This window comes from Gymnoscopelus microlampas (genome assembly GCF_963454915.1).
Source record: "Gymnoscopelus microlampas genome assembly, chromosome: 8".
In the NCBI taxonomy this organism is placed as follows: domain Eukaryota; kingdom Metazoa; phylum Chordata; class Actinopteri; order Myctophiformes; family Myctophidae; genus Gymnoscopelus; species Gymnoscopelus microlampas.
The window spans coordinates 40,508,262-40,534,819 of record NC_139945.1 but is presented as its reverse complement, the minus strand read 5'-3'; the positions used below and the strand labels follow the sequence as shown (position 1 = coordinate 40,534,819).

Sequence of the window (26,558 nt, the reverse complement as noted above, 5' to 3'; positions counted from 1 at the left end):
TTTTCGGGCAAGTGTGCATGACCGTTGGGCAAGTAGAACATGACCTGTACTTGCTCAACGGGCAAGTGCCCCTGAGACCTTAGTGTCAACCCCTGAGCCTCACATTGTTTCAACACTGTAACTGACTTAAGAGTCATGAACAGACAACCATGGTCCTCTATTTAGATAGGGTTATACAACTTCACCAAACTTTGTTATAAAATCAAAGTTATATTTTTGACAGCTGGGTAAACATAAGCAATTTCAAGAATCACTTTTTTCACTGTCATTTAAATGTTAAAATCAATAGTACAATTAATAGAATAATCAAAGTGACAGATACTACACTACTGATTCCTACTTCCTACACAAAAACATAATTTGCACACTTTTGTTATGCAGAATATGCACATAAAATACCTTCCAGGAAATAATCCTATTATCCAGGACCTTTGAACTGTGGTATTCTGTCATTTTCCATGACTTGAAAATTGCATTAAAACATTTATCAAAATGTGTGCGAACCCTGATACATGTTCAGTTACCGCTTCCACTTTCTATGAAATGAACAAGTGCTGCTTTGTTTGCTCATTATATTTTACTATAATGACAGAAAGATGATTTTACAACCACTATTATTTGTTAATGTAACTGAATCTTACAGCACTTTACAACCTTTTCATAGACAAGACACCCAGAACACAGCGGAATAACTCAAATTATTTACCATGTTGTTAAAAGCCGAACTGTAACAAATGAGCAAGCAGCACCACACCAACTGGTGACACCAGTGCAGTTAAAATGGCAACAAGAAATATCTACTAAAACATATGTAACTATCATGGTATCTCACCATCAGCAGTGCATATATATGTGCAACAATGCATCAATCCTCAATTTTTAAAGGAAGAAGTGTGACTGACGTTTTGGTTGCGCAGACCTTCAGACAATCCTCAAACTTTCCCACCATTTACTTGCACAAACACCTTCATTATATTTTCTAAAGCACAAACTGCATCGTACCTGTATTTATTCATCTGTCTCCTATAGCGTCTAATTTACAGGTCTATAATATTCCACTGCGCAGTGATAGTCCTGTCCCAGGCTGCAAGGATGCACTATGATGAGTGAGGTGATGACACTGTGAATCTAAACACGCAATCCTTTAATCCTACAGAGCACAGGGTCAGACCCCAGGGTGCATGTGTGTGTGTGTGTGTGTGTGTGTGTGTGTGTGTGTTTCAAGAATGAGTGTATATACAGTATTTATGATGGGGGAAGGGTCATAAAAAGCCCACCAGTACAGCAGCTGGTCTGTATGTTCCAGAAGGATTTAGGCAGTAGGATGAGGATGTTGTCCAGTACCTAAAGCTTCAGCTTCATATTCTTTTATATGGTTTCTCCTTTCTGTCATTCATTTCCCCCCTCATCCTTTTAAATTGTGTTGTTAGAGAAGTATTGTAGGAGTGTGCCTCCTACCTGGGTTTGAACGAATCCATTTTATCAGCACTGGAGCCAGGCGGTGGAAACGTCTTGGTTCGGTATCCTTTGTTGTGATTGGTCGGGGCAGGTATGACGGGCGACGACTCCCGCCTCCTCCCTTCCGCTGCGCCGCTCCGTCCAGCAGACAGATCCTGGAGGCCCGCGTAAGACGCAGAGCAGTGCGCGGGCTTGTGCGACTGGTTGTTGGGAGCGTTGCCATGACGATTGTGGCCATAGTGGGTCACGGGTGCGTCGATGCCACTGTCGCTGGATCCCCCCTTGTTGAGGTGGTCCGCGTCGGGCTCTGCGGGGTCGCCATGGCAACCGCCACCTCCTCCTCCGCCACCACCTCCTCCTCCAGGCCCTCCGTCGAACCAGCGCTCGTCACTGTGGCTGCTGGAGGCGTTGCTGGACAGGGTGTTACTGCTGGAGTGACTGGAGTACTGCGTCTCACCCTACACACACACACAATGAAGGACAGGGAATTAATGCCGACTTCAATCTGCTCTCCTCCTCCTCACCATTTTCTTAAAACCTTTCTATTAGACCTGATGCCTGTCTCTGACACTTGTGCTCCTTAATATAAGCTGCTAGTTATGATCCTGATCTAGAATGGGGCATATTCTACAATTGCAATCATTGTAAAGCACTCTGAATACATGCAAATAAGTAAATATAACGGATGGTGAGAAATGCAGTGTGTGATTATACAGTGTGTATATAAGACATTAGAGCAACAGACAGACAAAAGTACTGGATACTGGGAGGTCAAGGCAGAGCTTTGTCTGACCTTTGAGTGTCTGTTTGGAGAATCCTTCCCTGGGACGTCCTGTCTGGCAGGTCTCCTCTGTCCCCCTCCTCCAGCGAGCCCTCGAGACGATGATACTGGAACATGCCAGAGGGGCTCTAGAAGCAAATCGCACGCACACGCACACACACACACACACACACACACACACACAGGATTAAAGCAAATCACATTCTACACTCCCCGGTTGGCAAAGAAGATTAACACTTAAAACACACTTTAACCCATTAAGACCTGAGGCGATTCTTAAAAATTCTAAATCCACAGTTTTTGGGAAAAGAAATCTAAACTTTTTTTTTTCAAGATTTTTCAAAAATAGCAGATCTACATGCTTGTAAGCTTGTATATGTGCTATTTTAGCCAAAGAAATCTAAAGTGACACTGATGCGTTACAGGTCTTAATGGGTTAACATGCACAAAAGCCAATGAACCCTACTGAAAGCTAATTACATTTGGTGATTAGCGATAAGTGCTAAAGTGATTGAGATGGCTAAAGCTACTAAGCAAGAACTACACATCTTGAGAACTCTGATGTCATCTAGATTGCACCTAAAATGTGCAAATGTACAAAAGACAAATTGGAGATAGTTAAAGGCCCAATCAGTCAACAGTCGGGTGAGAGCATTTTGGTGGCAAAACAAAGAGGCAGCCAACCAGAAGCGTGCTGTGCTCTCTAATCATACCAACTCGACACCACTTGATGGACAGAAATGGACTGCTGTGTGGAAAGACTCCTTTCCAAGTGAAGGAGCAGCGGATCTACTCCGAGTCTCTCGTGGATGACTGAACTTCTCACACTATCTCCAAGCGAGATGCCAGCCACCCCTCTGAGAAAACTCATTTCGGCCGTCTGAAGCCGCGATCTCTGGCTCAGCTCTCTTTTTGCCACAACAGTGCAGTACAGTAACTGAAATGCCGCTCCTGCTGCTCCAATTCTCCCGATGATCTCCCGCTCCGTCCTCCCCTCACTCGTTAACAAGACCCCGAGATACTTAAACTCCTTCACCTGGGACAAAGTCTAGTTCCCCACTTGGAGTGCACAATCCATCGGTTTCCTGCTGAGAACCATGGCCTTAGATTTGGAGATACTGATCCTCATCCCAGCCGCCGCACACTCAAATTAGCAGTTGTAGATGTTAAATGAATCAAGATTGAGCAACTGCACGGCCTATTTCTTACATAAAATGTATACATAGTTTACAAACAAGGTGCCAGAGATGAGTATTGCGTGTCTGTTCTTGTTCACTCACTGGTAGTGGTAGAAATCACTGTCGCTGCTGGTGTGAATGGAAATGAATCGCTAAACCCCACCCCAAAAGCGATTGTCCAATGCCAGCTTAGCAACCGTTGTTAGCCTGGCATAGGTCTGGCAAGCTTTCGTCACCTGCCATAGCTGTCAATGTTATTTCGCCCGCACACACACAATCATTTGCAACATAATGGCAAGAATAGGAATACCACGATAACGTAATGGTGACTATGAACCACGTACCCAAACCTGTTGGAGGCTGCTTTTCCCAAGCTGAAATCTGCACTTAAACTGCAAGGCTTCATGGCTGTGTTGTTGAACACATACACAGCTTAACGTCGGGAAAGTTACACGACTCACTCGACCAGATGGTGTCAATAATAGGCTAATAATCACCTTAATCGTAACAAAATTCAGAATCACAGCACTGCCTGTTTCGGATTCTAATGAATATATTAATTCGTCTATTTATTAACTGCTACTGCAGTCCCTGCGGTACATGAAAACTCCTGTTACAGTCAAGGATCACCTTCAACCTGGTGTTTGCACTTTCTCCATTTACGGTCCGTACATCTATATAAACGTTCAGATTTTAAATATAAAGTGCTCACCCCATGGCCACGGATGTTACAATTATGCACGGGACTCTCAAAAGTACCCGTATATTCTGTATTGTTCAATGAAAAGCATTTTAATCCGATCAGTGGCCATTTTCTCATAATGTATTCGAGTGCAATACACCTACCAACCGATAGGGTCACTCAGTTGAAAGCATATGGAGAGAATGGCCACCGATCAGATTAAAATGCTTTTTATTGAACAATACGGATGATACAGGTACTTCTGAGAGCCCGTATATACATGTAACATCCGTGGCCATGGGATAAGCACTTTATATTTGAAATATGAACGTTTATGTAGATGTACGGGCCATAAATGGAGAAAGTGCAAACACCAGGTTGAAGTTCATCCATGACGGTCGTGACAGTCGACCGTCGTGTATCCATGGCTATTACTCCCTCTAACATTTCCCATGTTTTTAGTTTATTGAAATAATGTCATGCACATTTGTCCAGTGCATAGCCTACTGCAGGCCTTGTTGACTAGATTTAGAAGAGATTTTGAAGCTCTTGCTCCTGAAATGATCGATTATTTTTAAGGGGAAAAGCCATCATTTAACATGCAAGTCAATGGGTGAGAAGCAGAGATTGCCAGGCGCTGCCAGGCCTGGGTGTGACTGACTTCGCACCACCAGTCACAGAGTGGAGTGGGTGGGGCTTAGCGAAGGGTCCATTCAGTGTGAAGCTCACCGTTGTGTGTGTGTGTGTGTGTGTGTGTGTGTGTGTGTGTGTGTGTGTACCTGTTTTACAGCGCTCCATGGTGCTCTCCTGGCTGGTGAAACCTGAGGACTCTCCGCTGGAAGTGACGTCGACGTTAAGGTGAGGCTCATAGGCCACCAGTGGGCGCTGTCCTGGACCATACCTGCACATTATTAGACAGCATAGATTAGGTGGTGTACTAGTCTCAAACTTTATCATGTCAAGAACCCTCCAAATTGATATGTATTTGGCAGCAGACCCCCCCCATCTGAAAATGTTTTGTGCCAGGGACGCCCAGAAGAGAAGATATGTGTTTAAAATTCTTAATACTTTCAAGAAAAAGAAAAAGTTCAAAAATATCAGAAGTACAAGCTCGCAGCACGGCACGAAGTGACGTGCTGTATATCTGCTATTTTTTAATAGCCAACATATAGAAGTGGTTAAAATTATTGTGATGCTGTAAAATTATTGTGATGCTGTATTAACCATCACAATTCACCCCCCCCCCCCTCCCCCAAAGACGCACACATGCAATTACACACCATTCAATAATGTACACAACAAAAGAAGTTAAATACAGGAAGATTAAGCCAAAACAAACTCAAATAAGAATCAGTGCCATAAAACACAGCAAACAATATTGTCTGTACTGTCTGTGTCTGTTTCCCCCCTGTTGTTATTCGTTGCTTCGTAATGGCAGTTGACTAAACACGTTCCTCTGGTTGAGCAGGACGTTAATATCCCAGCAGCACAAAATAAAAAAAGACACCCACATACAAAACCCATCACATAATTCTAGGAATACAGACTCGTCCTCTAAATGCATTATAAAACTATGATCTAGATCAGAGAGGGGGAAAGTTGCTCACAGACAAAGGAGAAAGACCACACAGAGATCACGCACCTGTCAGGTGAGGGTTTATATCGTACAAAGGGGCCCGGGGTGATTATGGGCGGTCCCATGGTGGAGAGGCCCACCAGCCCAGAGGAGGGGGACGAGAAGCTGGCTGAGGGGTTCCTGTAGGGCACCACTCTTTCGCCCCCTACAGGTGACAAGCTGTAGTGGTTCTCGGGGTAGCTGACTGGCCTGAGAGGCGACAGAGAGGAGGAGACGGATAAATGGATGAACGGGACCCAACGGAATGGACCATGGGTCAAATTCTCTGGATGTAAATATGAAGGGAAAAAAAATGATATTTATCTACATTTTGTAAGATGCAAAGCCACAGCAACAATCCAGTGATAATCTGAATCGATTTGACGAGCATGAACTGCATCCAGTTAACAGCAACATGCTGTACAGTCTACAACAGGGGTCGGCAACAGGCGGCCCGCGGGCCGAAATTGGCCCCCCAGAAATAATATCTGGCCCGTGAGATAATTTAAAAAAAAAAAAAAAAAATTTTTTTTTTTTTTTTTAGAAAAATATTTTTTGATTTTTTTTGGGGGGGAGGGATTTTATTTTTATACAGTATCAGACCGATATCTATTATATCCAAATACAGAAAGATACAGTATGAATGATTTACTGAAAAGTGTTATAAAAAAAGTATTAAAAATTAATGTTAAAATAATTATAAATACTTATTTCATAGAACCTGAACCCACTTTTGAAATCATGCACTCATAAACACGATGCATTTTAAAGGATTTATAACATTTTATAGCTAGATTAGAGGAAAATGAAGAAGAAAAAAAAAATCACCAGAAAAATCGCCTGTGCTGATATTTAAACCGGAAAAAATGTTGATTTATATTGGTCAAACAGAACCGAATTAGACCCAAATTAGACCCGAATTAGACCGAGTTAGACCCGAATTAGACCCGAAAAATTTTGCGCCCGCGCGCTTTGCGCGCGGGCGCGTGTTGTGCACGCACATGTTCACATGCACATGCACGCACATGTTCGCGGGGAGGCCCGGCCCGCGATGGAATGTCTGGGAGTGATATTGGCCCTAGGCTTATCTCAGTTGCCTACCCCTGGTCTACAACATGGTAAGAAATAACACAGACCCCTGGTATTGTATTCTCCACGTCTATTATGCATGGTTGGCTGGGGTCTCACCTCTTAGAGTTGAGGTGCTGTGGTTCCCTGTAAGGAACGGGCACCAGGGTTTTGTGAGAGCGGGGCAGGGGAGGAGGTGGAGGGCCCATGGGGGTCCAGCGCTGCGCGCTGGGGACACTGTGAAGACCCGGGGGCATAGGCGGGCTGTCCCATCGCCAGGCTGGGGGGCGCGGGGACGGACGGTAACCTGCCGCCATGGGCTCAAGTTCCGTCTTCTGCTCCATGGTCTTCATCTCATACTCTTCTGTGCAGCCCCTGGAGAGACCAGGAGACAAGGCACTGGTTAACCACTTAAAAACTCTATACTAAGTAAACTAATACCGAAAAACAAAGATTTATTTTTACTGAATGGGTTCCTGAATTGGGGTTCAAGTGGTTAAATACAAAACTGAGTAGTAACTTAGACAGAGGCTCGGGCTGTTAAAGGTGGAAAAACAAGCTGAGAAGACTGTGAGATGACACAAAGATATAAGAATTGTATTTCTAAATCTCCAGGAGATTATGTCACCTCTGTCATTTTCTCCTTTTCGACTTCCTGCCAAAATCGTGTTACTCATCTCTGAGAAACTGAGAGATACAGAGAGGGGAGGCAGCAGTGTCCCTTTTTAAAGAGCTGCACAGCTGAACACATCTTGCAGAGTTCTGAGGTCAACAAAAGTAAAAACTGTTTCCCAACGCAATCCTGCCAATACAAAACGTTCACAAACACAGAGTTGAGCACGAGAGCAGATACTAACACCCACGTGCAGAGCTCCCCTGACAGGAAAAACGGAGGAAAATGAACCAAAGGAACTGCATTTCCCAGACTGTGTGAGGCAGAGATCCACTCTTTGAGGTGTGTGTGAATGTGTTTGTATACATCAGCCATGACCTAGTTATCATTTAAGCATGACAATATGTTACTGTATGTATGTATGTCTGTAAAGGCCAGGATCTATTCACTTCAATTTCCATCTCCAGTGATCCAATTCAGAAGCATGCATTCTGCCATTTTCCAACCTTTCTTTTTAGGTTTTCCATAATGGACCCAGCATCCCCAGAGTTGGTTGCTGTGTTCCCTCAACAGGAATACAGCAACTCAAGTCCTAAAGCCTGCAAACTTGACAAGAAAAACTAAACTGGGTCACACTCAGTATATACTGTAGACTGGAAGTGGTATGGCCACTGTGTGAAACTGTGGGCATTTTGTTAGACGGATAGTAAGTGGTATTGTCTATAATGTGAATTGCCGGATGTGAAATGTTCATCTTAAACTGTCCCAGACAGTAATATCTAACAACAAAGTGGAGATAAGTACTGTAGATTAGAATATCACATTACATGGTTAAGCTGTTGATTAAAAAAACCTTGCAGGTAAATGTAGCTGCAAGAGCAATACTTGCCAGGAATTCTAATTATAAACTAGGGCTGGTCTGTATGCTTCAAATCAACATCATAACCTTTGCCTGAATTACGATTACTAAGCAATTATTTCATACACTTTCTTTTACAACGTCCTCATTGTTCTCTGACAAGTGCTGTACTTTACAGGTGTAAAGGTCCTTACACACCGGGCGACACCGGCGAAAATAGCGAATATACGCAAAATTCGGACTCGTTCCGAATAATTAAAAGACGCTTTTTCGCTCCATGTACGGAGCCATTGACTTTATAAGGTTTTTAAAAAACTCGCATTATTCGCACGAAAAAATCGCCCCGGTGTGTAACAACCTTAACAGTTAATAAAACTAATTGGTTTAATCGATTATAGAAAATTATCGATGTTAGTCAAATAATCGTTTTTCATAAATAGCGACAATATCTGATCTACAAGCTCACAACACGTTACATTGACACGTTGTGAGCTTGAAGATAATAATATAGTATAGGGCTTAAGTGGCTAATCAGACTCATCGATTTAGTCGAGTATCGCTACAATCTGTACAGAATCGGTACAATGGTACACCAGATTTGGTGGCCTATGAGATTCTGTTACCTGCCCTCGCAACTTCGCAAGCCAGGCAACCACAACTTCAATCTCTGATGCCAGCTAGACACCAAAGCACACTCCTAGTCTCTCTCATCCTATCAGGTGAATTTCGCATTTTAGTTTACACTAGATTACAGTGCAGTGGTACACAGTATCTGGTGGCCGATGGGATTCTGTTACATGCCCTCGCTACAATCCAGGAAACTACGACTTCAATATCTGATGCCAGCTAAGCAAAAAAACATAATACTGTACACACACACAAACACACATTCCCTCTCATCACAGATTTGCTGATATACAGCCCATTGCCTGGACGGACGTTACATTCCATGGCCTGGAGGGATGAGTGCTCCATGATTGGCTACTCTGTTGCTAGGCCAACCAAATCTGATTTAGTCTGTCTCTGGTTCTAGCCTAAAACCCCATTATGCCTAAGAGTACATCCAGTAAGTGTTCTGCAATAACATAATTATTTCATGTTGAAAGTCTATTGTTGGAGGTTTGGTGGCATGAAATATTCATGAGGACAGGAAGATGAGATATGAATCACTAAGTTCAGTTAAAGGAAAAAACACAGAGAGAGAGAGAGAGAGAGAGAAAGAGAGAGAGGACTAACACAGAAAAGAATTGTCAAACATATTACAGTAAATTCAGGAGCAGATTGTTCGGTGTATGTGTGACTGTGTGTGCGCCTTCCTTAATATTTGACCTGGATATATTCTAGTCACACTGCCTGGATACTCTAGGCTCTCCATTCTAGTATATAAATAGAAACATAGCAAATGTGCAGCAGAAAATAATAAAAAACAGACACTTATCTGTATGTACACACACACACACACACACACACACACACACACACACACACACACAGAACCAACCTTCAGGAGAGGCTCTTTTCCGTCTATCAGGCTGAGGTGATGTAGCCGGAGCTAATCAACGCTCAAGCACAAAGTCAAACGCATCACGTGCATTCTCTGTATTGTAATCCCTTTACTTTTATATTGCATGCCTGTCCGCAGCAGAGACAAAGTGAAACAGAAATGGAATAATGTGCAGCATCCTTCTCTTTCCTCTGCATCTCTTGTCCACCCACTTTGCTTGTGGCTCTAGGCAGTGTTAAGACACGTCCTCTCTGCCAGGCACTTCCATGCGCCTCCAACTGTACATGCAGACACACGCACACACACCCCGGTCTCTTTCGTTCCGTCCTCTTTCTCTTTCTACCATTTTCATTCAGGGCAGGGCATGCATTTTTAATTAATCACCTCCATTTATTTATTTATTTATTCTCTCTCTATCTCACTCTCTCTATTTTTGCAGATTCCAGGACTTCATCTCATTCTCATGCAATCTGTTTTCCTGGCATGTTTTAGCAAATGCGTTAGATAGACAGAGAAAGAGAAGTGTTGAAACAGAGAGAGAGAAAGGGAGATAGAAGAGCGAGAGAGAGAGAAGAGTGAGACAGAGAAGGGTTGGTGGGAAAGAGTGAAATACAAGACTCTAATTATCAACTGTTCCAATGCCCCAGTCAAGGGTGTGCGGGCATGTGCTTGTGTGTGTGTGTGTGTGTGTCTAGGGTGTGTGTGCATGCACGCATGTGTATCAAAGGGATTTAAGCCTAGTGTAATTAAACTGCCTCGCTCCAACATTAAAATAAATCTAACCACTCTGCAATCGTACAGCCAGCCACAATAACTGTACTTACTGTGTCTTCCTGACTCAGAACACACACACACACACACACACACACACAAAATGGTTGTGCATTCATCTCCGTAACCCATGGGTTACCACCACATCAGTGTCTCATAAGACCTTGTTATAGCAACTTGTGTTTGCAGAAGAAAGGCCAGGGGGGGAAAAAAGATTGGAGAGAGAAACAAGTGTAAAGTGGAGAGAGATAAAAGGATATAGCCCGAAGGTGATAAAGAATGAGAGTTTTAGGGACTTCAGATTAAACCAAACTCTATTTTTGTCTCTTATCTCTCCTCCAGTGTCTCCCTGAGAATCTCACACATTCATCGGAACACACAGATCTATTTCACACACACCCACTCAACGCAAATCCTCACAGAATGGTGCAGAGTTTAACCAAAGGGGGTTTACGTTGCAAGCTCTGTGGTACCTGTTCTCAACTGCTCATGTTACAGACCACCGCATCAATATTACTGTACTCCCCACACCACCAAACGGCAGCAAAAGCATATGCACAGAACTCTGTTTCAAAAGAAAAACAACACACACACACAAACGCTTCTATACCTGCGAGGCCCTCCATCCTCATAGGGAGGAATGATGACCACTTTGACTGTGACCGACGTCCTCAGCAAGTCAATCATCTGCTCGTGTGTGAGCGTCACTGCGGCAACCTTGCAGATCTCCACCAATCGGCTGCCCTGCCTCAGCCCCGCCTGCCAGGCAAAGCCGTACTCCTCCACCTGCATTGGAACAGTGAAATAACTAGGTTTTCCCATGTGTGACATGACATATGTTGCAGGGCTAGCTTCAAAGTGAGTTATTTCTAGCAAGCGGCACTCTCGTGTGACAATGTACTGTATACATTTTGGCCTAACCCATTAAGACCTGAAGCAGATTCTACAAATGCCTTCCAAATCAGTAGTTCTCAAAACTTCTTCGTGCCAAGGACCCCACAATTGATATATATTTGGCCCCCATCTGAGAATGAGTTGTGCCAGGGACCCCCAGATTTGTGAAAAAAAAACACTTTCAAGATTTTTTTTTTTTTTAAATAGCAGATGTACAAGCTTGCAGCGTGGCACGAAGTGACGTGCTGTGAGCTTGTAGATCTGCTATTTTTTAATAGCCAATGCTAAAATCTAAAATGACAGATGCTTTCCAGGTTTTGATGGGCTAACATGCAAGTAAAATGTTCTTGTTATTGGTTGTACTTTTAATGGCACATATTTGAATAATGATAATCCAACGATACCTCAGCCACAGTGCCGTCCAGGCGAACATGGAAGCCCAGTTGTCCCAGTCCGTTTCTCCTCAGGGTCATATCTACCGTCTCACAGCCCACTGTCAATGACTGGCCAAGGAAGGGAGGGACAACAATTGTCAAGTAAGTTTAACTTTAAAAATGACTTCAAATAAACCATTGAAGCACTGTGGTGTATATTAGCATTAGCAAAGGGCAACTAGCATAAGAGCAACATAAAGACTCTGCAGACTCACTTCTGACCCAATCTCAACCATGTACGTTAGAACCGTATTATCGACAGAAACATTTTCTTTCTTTCTAGCATTTACTGTATATTTTACACAAAGGTCACTTAGAAACAGTCAAATCAAATCGACGTGGCGATCAAATGTCACGTAAAGTCTCAGCTCATGTATGCTATTGTTTGCGAGGCAGCATAGTCAGAAGAATTTATCAGGCATCTAAACATATGCAGTAAAAAAATGATAAAGTCTGAAACACTGGTATCTCAGCTCCACTTGTTTTATTGCTGATTAATCAGGAATTCCTGAAGAAGATCCAGCAGGATCGAAACGTTGATTAAGTAGCAATAAAACTGTCCAGAACCTGGGTAAGATCGGATGTGCAAGCATCGCCTTTATCTAAACGTATGCAGCCACGTATTCACTTAAGATGATGTAACCAAAACAATCACAAAATATTCTATTTTGCAAAGGCCTACATCGACTATGTACCATATATTCCTAACATAAATAGGTATTTCCAAATTGTTTACAATTAACAGGGTTAAAAGGTGATATTATTACAAGAAGTTAAAACCAATCTATTAAAAACAATGTAACATATTTGCAAATGTTATAGGTTAGTGCTTAACCAGTCACCAATTTATTCTCAGTCCAAACAGGCTTTCTGTATTAGCTCAATGGTAGTAGACTTGCGTATGGGACGCAAGTCCAGGTAGGACACGAAAGTTATGGATTGCAGCCTTAAGATTCAGCCTCTCACCTTTAACCTCTGCACCACTTCCCTGACATCCTGGGCACAGCCCTCTGGGACCCGCACGGAGATGTGGTCTCCTCTCCCGTAGAAGATCTTCAACGCCAGCCGCTCAGGCGTCCAGCCGATGACATCGGCGCAGAAACAGTTAAACACCACCTCCTTGGTGGAGCAGTCAATCAGGAGGACATACTCAGCGGACAAACCCAGTGCGCACGTGATCTCCGTGCCACCGCCGCTGAAGTCCTGGGCCAGCACCCTCCAGGCCACAGCGCCCGCTGCCCCCAGCTCGGCCCCCTCCCTCGCCCTGGAGCGCTCCCGTTTCTTAGACGCCAGGGAGATGAGGTTGTTGAGCTTGCCGGCCGAGTCGAGCGGCGTGCTGCTGACACAGTTCTCCGCCAGGTCCCTCAAGTACTCCTGCCGCGTGCGCGTCGCCATGGTGTGGAACTTCTCCGACTTGTGCGCCGACGTCTCCGCGTTAATGACCTTGGCCAGCAGAAAGTGGCGAAAGGCCTCTGGGTCACGGAAGGTCACACCACTCGGGATGGGTGGGCCAAAAGGGGGCACGTCCTTCATCCGGGTCACAGCGGCACTGTGGACACAGAGAGAGAGAGAGTGAGAGAGAGAGAGAGTGAGAGACAGTGAGGTGCTGTGTGTGTGTGCGTGATCTGTAGGACTGTGTGGCCATCTCACTCTACCTGTAGTAAGTGTTTTCAGAGCAGGGGTTGTGCACACGCACAATCACAAAGACATGCTGGAAGTGAGATCGGATATTCTGTGGGGTGAAAGGCAGCGCTCCGGGCTCCTGGAAGATTATGGTCACGATGTCGTTGCCTATGTGCCTCTTCCTCAGGAGCTGAACAGGAGGGGAGATTGAAATGAAAGGGTTATGGGTGAAACGAGGTAGAAAAAGGAGGATACAGGAGTATTTAGGGAGACACAAAATGAGGTGAAATTAACATTAAGTATTTGCACAATGAAACTCTTGAACGTCTCTGTGTGTGTGTATGTGTGAGAGAGAGAGAGAGAGAGAGAGAGAGAGAGAGAGAGTGTGAGAGAGAGAGAGTTTATGCACACAATTGTATTATGTATGTACATAACAACACTGTTCAGCTTTTAGTACTCGTTGGTCCAGCTATCTATCTGTGTGAGTGAGTGAGTGAGTGAGTGAGTGAGTGAGTGAGTGAGTGAGTGAGTGAGTGAGTGAGTGAGTGAGTGAGTGAGTGAGTGAGTGAGTGAGTGAGTGTGTGTGTGTGTGTGTGTGTGTGTGTGTGTGTTGTATTGCTTGCCAATCCACCCTTCATCTGCAGTGTTAAAAGTGTGAAAGTAGCAGTTATGCAATTCAGCCCACAGCTTGGCTGCACACATGAATGCAGTCACCATAGGAGCATTACCGATGCCCTCTGGCCCACAGACAGGAGCTCTGCCTGGGGCTGCTGGACAAATGCCATTGGACATGCAGTCTGCACATATTAATATAAGGTCCTGGCTGTTCATCCTCCGTGGTCTGATCTCATATTTCCACTCATTTCATATCCGCTGTCCTTTCTCTCTACCTTGGGCATCGGTCACAGTCGCCCTCAGCTTATACCCTCTCCTGAATGTAACAAAGAGGACGGTGTTTTGTCTCCATTTCTCTCTCCTCACCGCTGAGCAGTCCTCCCTCAATCCACCGCAGTTTCCTCTAATCACAACTAATGCTGCCACCTAGTGGTACGTCAGAGAATGTGCCTCCTAAGCTGCTACTGTCAGCCCAAAGCCTCTGGATGGAGTTATTGTTCCATTTATCAAGTTCATCTGTAGTACATCAAAACGCAGCTGCATGGCTTAAACACATGGATGTTGGCTGCTTCCTTTGATGTGTGCCATTCAAAAAAATAATGTATTTACTCTAGCATTTCTAGCATGTGTTAACTGGCAAAAATGATATGTTGTGTAATTATAAACCAGTCATTTTCTCTTGGCATAACTGCTACTATGAATCTCTGTTACTGAAGCTTAAGGTTTGTGTTTGTGGATTTAATTATCATACAGTCAATAGGAGGAACAACTGACTTCTCTACTGCAGCCCCACACTTGTCTGTAGTAATGACAGTGTTTATGGCAGGATCATGAAAGCACCAAAACGCGTATTTGTCCATGTGAACTACTCACGCACTTATGCAAACTAACATACTGTACATGCATGCAAAATGTTACCTTGCACACAGATTACTCACGCACGCACACCAACACACATACGTGTGCACACCAGCACACGCACGCACACACGCTGTTCACAGCCTGAGGGATTATGTTGGAAGGCAAGACAGCTTTATTTAGAGAAGCGAGGGAAAAAATGCAAAGAAATGGGGACTATTGAACCCCACCCAGCCTTGATCCCATTTTGTGTTGTGTGTAAGAGAGACAGAGAGAAATAGAGAAAAGCACAGAGAACAAAGGCTCTATAAAAACAGTGTAGAGTGAAATAGAAATGGAAGTACACACTCTATAACAGGAGGGAGATGCTGGTCATGAGGTTCCACTTTATGACTGCCGAGTGCTGACTATAGTTTATGTCTCTGAGGAAATGACACGGGCCATAACGGAGCTACAAGCAACCCTCTGTAACTTGGATGACACTTTCAAATGCTTTGAGTGACTGACTGAATTTATATTGGTGTTTTTTGTTTTGATTAGTTAGATTTTTACTCATGGATGCATTGAAATATGACATTCAGTCAAAGTTTACCTCAAGTCCCCCAAACATATGGGTTCAGATCTTAACCCGTTTGCAGTGGTGGAAAGGAGTAGTCCATTTGTTTTCACCAAGTTGAAATACCACAATATAAAAATATAAGTAAAAGTCCTGTTTTCAAACTTTTACTTGAGTTAAAGTACAAAAGTATTGCCAACAGAATATACTTAGTAAGTCAATTTAATCAAATAGCAGATCTACAAGCTCACAACACATTGCGGCACTTTGTGAGCTAGTAGATCGGCTATTATCAAATGAGGGATGGTGGGGGGTTAGGGTGCTCCTGTGTAAGCTCTTACCTGTTGTGGGTTGCTGGGCATGTATGGCAGCATGGTGGACACATGGAACATGATCTCATATCCCTGGTAGGTGGTGTATAGGGAGTGGGTGCCTGTAGAGTCCGCTGGTAGTAGGGAAAATAAGGGGAGTGGAGAAAGAAACAGAAATCAGACTTCACTAACCACATACAGTATGCCTCATATACTTTGTGTTATGACGAACGGCCCAAAACAGGTATGCCAGGCTGAAAGTGGTTAAGGTGTCATAATCAGAATTCTTCACTTCAAGTAGGACCAGCATGAAACACACAATGGACAAAAGGTCAACTTGTCAAGAGGTCATGCAGAATGCATTGTGGAGGAAACACTATTAGACAGAAGTAGACCTATACATATTGGTTTCCTCTGGGCACCAGGCTTTAGATATTGGGAGCTTACTCTTGGTGTCGAGCTGGGCGGCGTATTTGGAGAACCCCTTGAGGAGCACCTGCTCCCCCAGCATCTCCAGGAAGGCAGAGAAGGCGGGTGATGCCTCCTCGTTGTTGTACATCTCCTCCTCCGTGCTCTGGCCCGCACGACACAGCAGCACGCCCACCTTGTGTTTCTCACTCAACTACAAGGCCAAAGGAGAGAACGCTCACATTATCACAACAAACACCAATGCATGTACTGTATACCCACGCACACGGGCACTCACACGCGCACAAACACACAAAAGAGCTGACACAGTGCATCCTGAACCTTGTGCTTCTGACTCAGCGTAAAGGTCAGCAGGATAGATGGTACATATTTATAGATAATCATCAATAAAAAAAACACCTGTGCAAATATAAACAAGCACTCTGCTAGCTCAGCACATTCCCTAACTTACCCCTCCCCCTCGATTATAGGAGAGATGAGATAACATTGATAAACATTAAAGCCTTTAGCAATCCACTCGGACAAACACACTGCACCTTGCTTAACACTGGTGACCTCAGTCCAAATTTGTTCAAGCGTTGACTAAGGTGTGGCAGGTTTTATTCGCTTGCTTATGCATTCACACAGTGCACACACTCAGACAATAGTCTTCCATTTCCCTCACCCCCTGCTCGTCCAGTTTGAGGAGTTGCTCGGTAACCTTGGGCGTGCTGAGAGCTAGTCTCAGACAGGAGACACTGAGCTCGGGGACAACCTGCTCCAGGACCTCTTTGAGTGACAGGCCCCGCACCGTGCCATGTCTCCCGGTGGACGCCACTGCGTCCTCCAGGATGGAGCCTCGTAGCGTCACCAACTACAGAATCGAGGATCGCAGGAAAACAAAAATCAGGACAAGACATTAAGAAATTGTACATTATTCAAATCCAGCGTGATAACAGATGGGATTATTCTGCTGGCAAATGAGATACCTGGCTGCTAAAGATAGTTCAAAATAGTGGTTCTTGTCAAGGAAGCAAGAAGACGTGTTTGTATTGGCAATCAGACAGCATCTCTTTGTTCATTATCGCTCAAACATGCACACACACACACACACACACACACACACACACACACACACACACACACACACACACACACACACACACACACACACACACACACACACACACACACACACACACACACACACACACACTTTATATTCTTTTTAGTCTTCTGCAGCCACAGGGTTCTAGTAAGATGGGAGAAACAGGTCAGATTCTCTTTTCAATACAGACAATGACACACACCTACACCCACACATACATACAGGTTCATTAAAAATGCAACAGCAAGATTGAAGTTGGCAGGGGCCACGGAGGTAGTCGACCCTTATAGTATGAAGTCTGCAAGCAGGGAAGTGAAACCTGAGTGACAGCTTTTAAACTACTATGGTCTTACTAGTCAGCTCCCGGGTGACACCGGAGAGAATGACTGCACCACACTGGAATGTAAGAGGGGCATGTGTACATCCAGAGTGTGTGTGTGTGTGTGTGTGTGTGTGTGTGTGTGTGTGTGTGTGTGTGTGTGTGTGTGTGTGTGTGTGTGTGTGTGTGTGTGTGTGTGTGTGTGTGTGTGTGTGTGATGAAAATGTATGGAGGGAAGAAAAGATAGATACAGAGAGAGAGACAGTTAAGGAGGGGGAAAGATAGAGAGAGGGTTTCTCCACCTTTGCTGAGTCAGCAATGCACAACAAACTTAAAGGGGGTGTAGATATTTGAGAGCATTTGCAGCTGGAGTAAGTGAATAAAGCCTACGAATCCCCCCCTTTCTCTCTCTGTGTGGGAACAGTAGGCCTCTGTGGACTGGATGTCTATGAGTTCAGTTCTGTGTACTTAGATGGCGGAGTGGCTCCTTTGTTGCACCAGAACTAAGGTGATGAGGCCAGGCAGCCGTGTAATCCAGCTAAAGACAACAGAGAACCCACCAGATGGAGAGAGACCAGACTAGCTCAGTAACTTGTTTTCTCGTGCGCAATCACAGATGCAAGATGGAATGAGGCAACGTAGTTATTATTATTAATTGCTCACAATGCTGTGAGCTTGTAGATCTGCTATTTTCTTAACTTTGGAACTGCCTTCTTGAGAAAACTCACTGCAACTTCTTTTCAAACACAACTGAAACTTCAACTTGTATTGAACCGATCATTTAAAACTTAGCAATGTGGTTAGGTAATATCGAATAAATGTTGATAAGCTGCAATTCTATTACTTTACAGCACTTTGAACTTTGTCATGCAACATATTACTTCTTCTTATCATTCATTACCCTACCTACCCTAAAGGGATATCATTATGATGCCTTAATTCATCCAACGTTCACCACAACTTGGGCAACAACAGATGCAACATGCAGCCACAGCGTAACTCTGATAGTTCAGCGGGTGCCCTCCTGGTGAAACTCTTCGCCTTCCTGGTGAAACTTACTGGGGTGAAAAGAAGTGGCTAACGACTTCATGTGTATCTGAGGAGAGATGTGCTCGTCTACACCAATCAACAATATATAATAAATTATGTAAGTGCAATCTCCTACCACCTTGTAGTTGAGAATTTAAATATAAAAATTGACCCATAAGAGTCAGAGTTAAATGAACACGGTATGAGGTAGCCAACTGCTCAGCGAATCAGAGGAAGAAATTAACAGGGTTGCTTGTAAAGCCACAGAGCATTTGATTGAAGTGGAACAGTGGTTGGGCGTGTCCTGTCAGAGCAGTGGCCTTATGCATGTTGTCATTTTGTTGTGTGACGCTTGGCCAGGTGGAATTTTCCACTGGTAGAGGAGAGGGGGGAAAAAAGAGGATAACATTTAGTGAAGAGGAGAGGGGGATGGGATGAAGGTTAAAAGGAATGTAAGGCGGCTAGAGTGCGTTAAGGTGCCAGCTACAGCCAGGAGGACCAGGGAGAAATTAAACCCCTCCTCCCACACCACACCACACAGAGTGTCGCTGATGCTTTCCTGGTCTTTCATCGCCCACGTGCATACAAATGCCTCTTCAGGCATGCATAGACAGTAGCTGTGTGTGTGCTGCGTGTGTGCGTGCCTGTACCTCGCTAGATCTAACAATGAGGCGGTACTGGTACTGGTCCTTCAGGTCTTTGGTATCGTCCAGTTTCTCCCTGCGGATGCTTACAGCCACTGGACCCAGCTTGTCATCCGTCCCAAAATAGTTAGAGTGCTCTGTGGGAGAGACAGGGGAAGATGTAGAAAAAAGGGGTGGTGGGTTCAAATGTTCATGCGCTGCTACAACAATAATAGTATAGTTGACATCCTAGGAAAGAGGGCAAGGGATGAGAAGTGACAAAAACTAAGCAGAGTGAAACTTTGGGAACAAAGAAAGACAGGAACATATACAATAGAATGAGGGAAGTCAAGGACGAGTGGAGCTGCAGTTCACATTAAAATCCTCAATAATGATTTAGGCCTAACAGAGTGCAAAAACAAACCCAAATGAGACAATTTTTTTAACTGAGGGTTTGTAGGTGTTAAGGTTAAAAACATTGTGCTGCAATCAATATGCACTAAATCAATTTAGCAAGCACAAGAAGAAACCTGAGCACAATGACAATTACTACAAAGTAAACATTTCAACCATGGCTTTCCCCACTCATGTTGTCAGGCTTAAGTAAAGCACGAGGCAACAAATGTTCAGTGTCACATGACCCCTGTTGCACATGCACAAGTAACATTCAAGGAGCATGAGCTTTAAGCAATACATTGAATTATCATTGAATCACTGTACTTTATTTCCAGAGAGTGCAGAATGACTAATGCACTACTCATGATGCTTTGGTCTGATGCATGGAGCATAAATAAAAAAAAAATGTCCCATAACAGTTATTTTCAATAATAATTGTTAGATGATATATTATATCATCTAACAATGATTATTGAAAATAACTGTTATGGGACAAATCTGTCCTAAATGTTCCGGGGCAAGGCATTCCGTGACATGATGTGCGATATAAAAGCACAGAAACAATGTGAGGGTTTAAACCCAAATGTAGTGTATGATGCAATAATACATCTGGGCCATGTGCACATTCATAACAAGCATCTTGGATACTTGCACATCCTCAACAAATCTCCATGACTAAGCCAAACTAATGCCATGGCCACAAGGGCTGTGAAGAATTTGGAACATTCACAACATGCTTAGGGAGGAATCTAGTTCCACAAGTTTTCTTCTTCTGGCCTGGTGAAGCTCTCTGCCATGCACACACATGGGCACATAACAGCATATATATAGACAGGACAAGACAGGACAGGACAAGACGGGACAATGACAATGACAGGACAGGACAGGACAGGACATGACATGACAGGACAGGACGGGTAAGACGGGACAATGACAGGACAGGACAGAACAGGACCATCTCCAACATCAGATGCCAGCTTCCTGGGGAAGCTGGCTAACGCTAGTGAGCAGTCAGCGGACAAGCATATTTTTGGAATGATAACCTTTATCTGTATGCCTACAGGCATCTTTCTCTTTCTCTTTTACTCTTGTGTAAAAGATACCTTGACCTCTTTCTCTCGCATCCGCGGGGTTGCACTGCACTCCTCATGTGACTTGGCCTGTCACAATTATTACGCCTAATCGCAAATTGTTTGAGATAATCGCAATTATTTGGCATAAAGTTCGGTTAAATTGTTAATAGTCACAATTATTTGTATTAATCACTAACTAAAATATTGACCTTTTCCGACATGACGCATAGAAATGCATCTATCAACATGTAGGGACATGTGAATAGATGCAATTCTATGAGTCATGTCGGAAAAGGTCAAAACTCAATTGCCCATGCCCCCCACCTGAACTCTCACCTCTCATTGAATATGAATTACTGCACACATCAGTCGCTTCTTGTGTGGAAAGGCTTTAATGTGCTCAGACACACGCTGCGCAGACCCATGTGCACGCTTGCTTGCACACATGCACCACTAACAGCGTCCGTCACTAACAATGGATGCTTGCCCAGGGGTGATGGGAATATGTGGGGGTGGAAGAGGTAGAATGGGCAAAACGTGCAGTATGCATACTGACACATAGGCACCCATAATTGCGCGCAAGCACACATGCATGCTTCTCTTTGGAAGGATCAGCAGGATCATAAGTAAAAGTGCTTTCTCTCTCTCATACACACACACAGACACACACACACACACACAGACAAATGTGTGCACTGACACTAAGGCATATCTAGACAGTGGTATCATCATCGCCTCCCAGTTTGCCAGCAGTACAGTGGCAGGTACATGTGTAATAAAGAGTCTGGGATAGCTGCCAGCTGGCTGACTGCACTATGAACGGGGGCCAGCTGGACGCATACGACCATCACGGTGTGTGAGGTGGAGAGCGATACTTGACCGACGCTCGCAGGAGAAATGAGATCTACTCCGTTACACTTACTGACAGACGCAGTGTGAGAAATCAAGTCGGTAAAAGTCGGCTCGATCGAATAGGTTAGGCAACACAAACAAAAGAAAGCCACAGTTTTTGCTCATAATAAATAAAGCCTTCCTATGAAGATGTCCTGAGTGAGTGTGTGTGTGTGTGTGTGTGTGTGTGTGTGTGTGTGTGTGTGTGTGTGTGTGTGTGTGTGTGTGTGTGTGTGTGTGTGTGTGTGTGGGCGTACCTTTCCCATGGAAGTACTCTCTGAAGTACTTGGCCCCCAGGTCTACATGTTCTATGCTGTAGAGTTTCAACCTGTCCAGCCTGGTCACCTGCTGTTCAATAGGCACCTCCAGCACAGAGATACTAGCGTTACTCCCCCTCAACCAGCCCCTCGTACCCTCGCCTCCTCCCTCGCCTCCCCGCTCTGCCGAGGAGCTGAGGAAGCTGACGTTGCGCTCCCCATGGCCCCCAGTCTCATTGAGGAAGTGGGGGCAGCACAGGAGCAGAGGGCTGGAGCCGAGGGCCCCATGAGGCCTGTCTAAAGGGTCCATGGCCGGCGAAGGTGCTGTGGAGCTGGGGTCGAGGCTCAGCGTCAGGTCCTCGACGCTGGAGTAGGTTGGGTCCATCCCGCCCGGAGCCGAGGACCTGGAGACCGATAGGGAGACCGACGCGGCGGATGCCCCCGTGGCGGTATTCCGTCTCTGGGCAACATAGACGCGTTGAGCTGCAGCCTCATGGAGGTCAAATAAAATACTCTGAGCGTCGTAATGCACAAAGCTCTTAGGGCACACCCACGGTTTGTAGGAGTCGGTCGAGTTGCGCCCTGCCCCGTCGTCACCCGTCTCCCCCCCCTTTCCCCCGTCCAGCTCTCCTCTGCTCGAGCTCCGAAGCTTCCGGAACAAAGACGATGTCCCCAGGGACGACTCCGTTCCCCCGCTTTTCTTCCTCACTCTGGTCTCGGAGCCGTCCCGCCTCCCCGTCCCTCTATCATCCGGGCATGGTGTTGAGGCGGGCGAGGCACTGGAGGGGAGAGCAGCGCTCTGGGGCGAGTCCGGAGCACGCAATAGCTCCCCCAGTTGCACGGGCGCCGAGCTGCGCTGGTCGGGTCTCTCCTGATGGAACTGGCTCAGCATGTCAAAGAAGCTCTGCTCAGGGATTCCCTGGATGTCGATGGAGGAGGTGCTGCCATATTCTCTGAACAGGCTTCCCATTCCCACACCTCCCCGGCCCTCCACCTTGAGGAGCAAAGAACAGGAGAGAGGATTTTGAGAACTGTTGGTAGCAACATTGACAGCTCAGTGGAAATTAAATTCTACTGAGCTGTTTGCTCAAATGTATCTTGTTACAGGAGGCACTCAAAAAGCCCCTCAGGATTTCTTTGCTCTACCTTCACAGTTAATTATGACAATACCTACACATGGTTAACTTGATGTATTCATCTTTTATAATACATGTCTATTCATATCTTGTAGTAAGTTCAAAACTAAAATAAATATTGAAAATAAATGTTTGCTAAACATCATTACATTATTCATAAGTTAATAAATTCATAAATCAATATTTTCTCCAGAACTATCTTCAGCTGGAATTTTCAAAACAATCTACCATTCTAAAATGCATAATGCATATCTTGCATTTTGGATTACCTATCTCAAGCATGTTTCAGTCTCAAACTATGGTATGCTTTGGAAAATGGTCAAGAGCAATGAAGTATACCATGAGTCATAGTCAATAACACATCAAAGCATAGACACTTCACCTCATTCTCATCCTGCTCGCTGAGTGTTATCTCACTGCTGGAGCGTTGACGCAGTGGGGGGAACGCACGCATGTTCAGCGGTGAACCCCTCTCGCCGCGGAACTCCACATCTTTGGAGCGCCGCCGCGGCAACCGGGCCACCCCTCCTCGCACCAGCCCGACATCGGACGAGACCGTGGACAAGGAGAAGGACGCGGAGCATCCGTCATCTTCGTGGTGGGCTCCCTGCCCGTTCTCCAGCAGCGACTCTTTGGAGTGCTCGCGGCGCGGCGGCCATTCTGCGATGCGCGCCCGCACCCCCATTTTGGGCTGAGAGACGCGAGATTGAGTAGCCAGGTCCGTGGGTGTGGGGGCCGGGTGGCCGTTGGGGGTGTGACGGAACGGGGTATGCTGGGAGCCTGGGAGAGGCAACCCTCCTCCCCCCCCATCCAGGAGGTCTGAGGAGGTGCAAGTGACCCCTCGGTCTCTGTAGCTGTTCATGGTGCCCCAGGAGAGCTCAGGGCAAGGCAGAAGACAGGGAGGTAGGGGGTTGGCATCCCGCGTCAGGAGGGGTGCTGGGGGAGGGGGAGGGAAAAAGCCCCAGACACGCTCTGCTGATGCTGAAGTGGTCTCCCACTCCCAAACACATCGCTTTGACTGGGGAGGGTGGGAAAGGTCTCTGCCTGTCCAGCAGGGTCCAATTGGTGAAAACGTGATGTCCTCCTCCTCTCCTCGTACAGTCTTCAGTCTAAAACGAACCTGTTGTGGAGATAAGAGATAGATTAGACACATAAGAACAGTTTTTATCAAAATGAAATATCTTTGGTATTCCTTTTACTTTCAGGAGTAAAACATGACTCAGGCCTGCTGCCTGGCTCAAAAACATCCCACAGGCCAACCGAGTGAGACATGAGCAGCATCACACTACAGAAAGAATTTCTCAATTCCAGAAAAGCCATGTGCCACTGCAAGTAAGTAAGTGAGTTAAGACCCCTACACACTGTACGATATTTGACCAGATTTGGTTGTCGGGGAGCTTTCTTGGTGTTCGCCGACAAAACCACCGATCTCAGTCAAGATCGTCCGTTCCTCGCCGAGGTGCTGCTTGCGCGGTGTGTAAGGTACTCCGAGAAGATCCACCCCAATAAAGTGTGGTCAGCGAGAGGTTCCCGACAAGTTTTAGAATTCTAGCATGTTTGATATTTGGGTCTGTCGGCCCCGAGGAGAGCCACGCTACAGCCAATGAGAGCACATTACAGCCACGCACCGTGGCTAGTCCTCCCGCATAGAACAGCAATATTACCGTGCAGACAGTCCTGTATGAAGTTAAACATTATAAAGCAGATTGAGAGAGTGAGCGAGCCTGCTCGAGGATGGGGCTGTTTATTTGAGAGGAATTGCTCAGACAGAGAGAGAGAGCTGTGTGTGTGTGTGTGTGTGTGTGTGTGTGTGTGTGTGTGTGTGTGTGTGTGTGTGTGTGTGTGTGTGTGTGTGTGTGTGTGTGTGTGTGTGTGTGTGTGTGTGTGAGACTGTCTGACCAGTGCTGCCAGATTTTGCGAGAGAAATAAGCAACCAGGTCTATGAAAACAAGCCCAACAAAAGTGACTAGGCCGCATGGGCACTTTAAACCTATATACAAATAAAATAGCCGATCTACAAGCTCACAACGCGTCACAGCTATTTTCAAAGAAAAGCAGCCACCAATATTTTTTACAAGCAACTCGCTTATGATAAGCGGACACGGCAACACTGCTTATGATCTGAAATGCATCATGGTTGAATTTTGAAACGTTTGTTTCAGAGAGAGAAAGCGAGACATACAGAGAAATAGAGAATGATTTAATGTCAATCATTAGCGTCCTGTCTCGGTCTCGCGCATATATCTTATCACGGGAGCCTTTCACGTTTTATTCCAAACGTTTTCGTTTGGAATAAAAACAAATGTATGTATTGGGTCGGGATCACATCTTGGTGAAATATCAATGAGTGAACCCCTGTCGCCGACCAATCACTCGTGCGAGAACCACAACAATATATATAGCCCGATTTCAAGAAAGAGACTTGGGCAGTGTGAAATGACAAAAGGGATGAGATGACAGAGCATTTCTACCAGGCTGACGACTGATCTTATTATAAGCCAAACATGTGCAACTCGTGCACAATGACAAGACCCCACATCCCAACAACCTGGCCACACTGCTGCTGATTAACATCCCATGGACCACCCGCACTAATATGATCAGCATGGAAATGACAGCGATAGAGGAAATGTAAACAACTAATATCTAAATGATATTCTGACTAACGCGCACGCGCAAACACACACACTTTGATGCTGTGTCGAATTCCACCTGAGCTGACAGGCAGCAGAAATATGGCCTCTCACTTCTATCATCTGGTAGAGTGCCAGTGGTGGTGATATATATATATGTCAACAGTATCTCTGCTACACAGCTGGTGTCAGGCTGGTGCTTGCATGTTTGTGTGACTGTCAGGCTGGTAGTAGGTGGGAGTAAGCCTACATGGCATGTGTGTGTGCCTACAGTATCTTTTTAAGTAAGGGAGAGTAAGTAAGGTGCGTGTAGTAGTGCTGATAGGCTTGACTTATGTCATGTGACTGACTTACAGGTATGTAGTCTGCATCTCAGTCAGTAGGTCAGCCAGGTGTGTGGAGAGAATATCACGTGTCTGCTTTTACAGGTATGTGACTGGCCGTGTGCGTGCGTGCGTGCGTGCGTATGCATCAGAATGACCATTCTTTATTTTCACAATTACACATACAAGGAATATTACTTTGTGAGGTTGGTGCAACGTGGTTAACAGTACAAGAGGGCGTCATTGTCTATTCATATGAATGGAATCAAACGGTTTCCTCAAACATCAAACAAAGCACGGCATGCTTTGGAAAACAGTCGGCAATAATTTCATGTATACTATGAGTTGTAGTCAATGGGCTTGCCCAATCAGGCTTATATTTAATATACCAGACCGCTGGTATTCTCCTTTAAGATGAGAAAAGGACAAAATGAGAGTGAGACCATATAAACAAGAAAGGAAGAGGGGCGCTTCACATTTCAACTCAGTTCCTATGAAGCCTTTTCTTCCTCTTTATTTTAGTGAAATAAAATTCGAGACCC

General features: G+C 45.2%; 1 protein-coding gene across 5 annotated transcripts in view; it reads right to left on the bottom strand.

Annotated features, from left to right (window-relative positions):
• Nucleotides 1-26,558, bottom strand: part of sipa1l3 (signal-induced proliferation-associated 1 like 3) — a 75,719-nt gene that overhangs the window by 8,120 nt on the left and 41,041 nt on the right. For all 5 annotated transcript variants that reach the window (XR_014601240.1, XR_014601241.1, XR_014601242.1 and 2 more), the window contains exons 3-17: nucleotides 23,443-24,180; nucleotides 21,925-22,918; nucleotides 19,335-19,465; nucleotides 16,914-17,102; nucleotides 16,268-16,442; nucleotides 15,851-15,954; nucleotides 13,513-13,670; nucleotides 12,824-13,406; nucleotides 11,828-11,926; nucleotides 11,140-11,315; nucleotides 6,903-7,157; nucleotides 5,742-5,924; nucleotides 4,879-5,000; nucleotides 2,252-2,367; nucleotides 1,459-1,916 (exon numbers count right to left, since the gene is read on the bottom strand). Coding sequence is in view for 1 of the 5 variants with exons in the window: in XM_084063707.1 (XP_083919833.1) it covers nucleotides 1,459-1,916; nucleotides 2,252-2,367; nucleotides 4,879-5,000; nucleotides 5,742-5,924; nucleotides 6,903-7,157; nucleotides 11,140-11,315; nucleotides 11,828-11,926; nucleotides 12,824-13,406; nucleotides 13,513-13,670; nucleotides 15,851-15,954; nucleotides 16,268-16,442; nucleotides 16,914-17,102; nucleotides 19,335-19,465; nucleotides 21,925-22,918; nucleotides 23,443-23,922 (4,223 nt within the window). In the remaining 4 variants the exon portion in view is untranslated. The remainder of the gene's footprint in view (nucleotides 1-1,458; nucleotides 1,917-2,251; nucleotides 2,368-4,878; nucleotides 5,001-5,741; nucleotides 5,925-6,902; nucleotides 7,158-11,139; nucleotides 11,316-11,827; nucleotides 11,927-12,823; nucleotides 13,407-13,512; nucleotides 13,671-15,850; nucleotides 15,955-16,267; nucleotides 16,443-16,913; nucleotides 17,103-19,334; nucleotides 19,466-21,924; nucleotides 22,919-23,442; nucleotides 24,181-26,558) is intronic.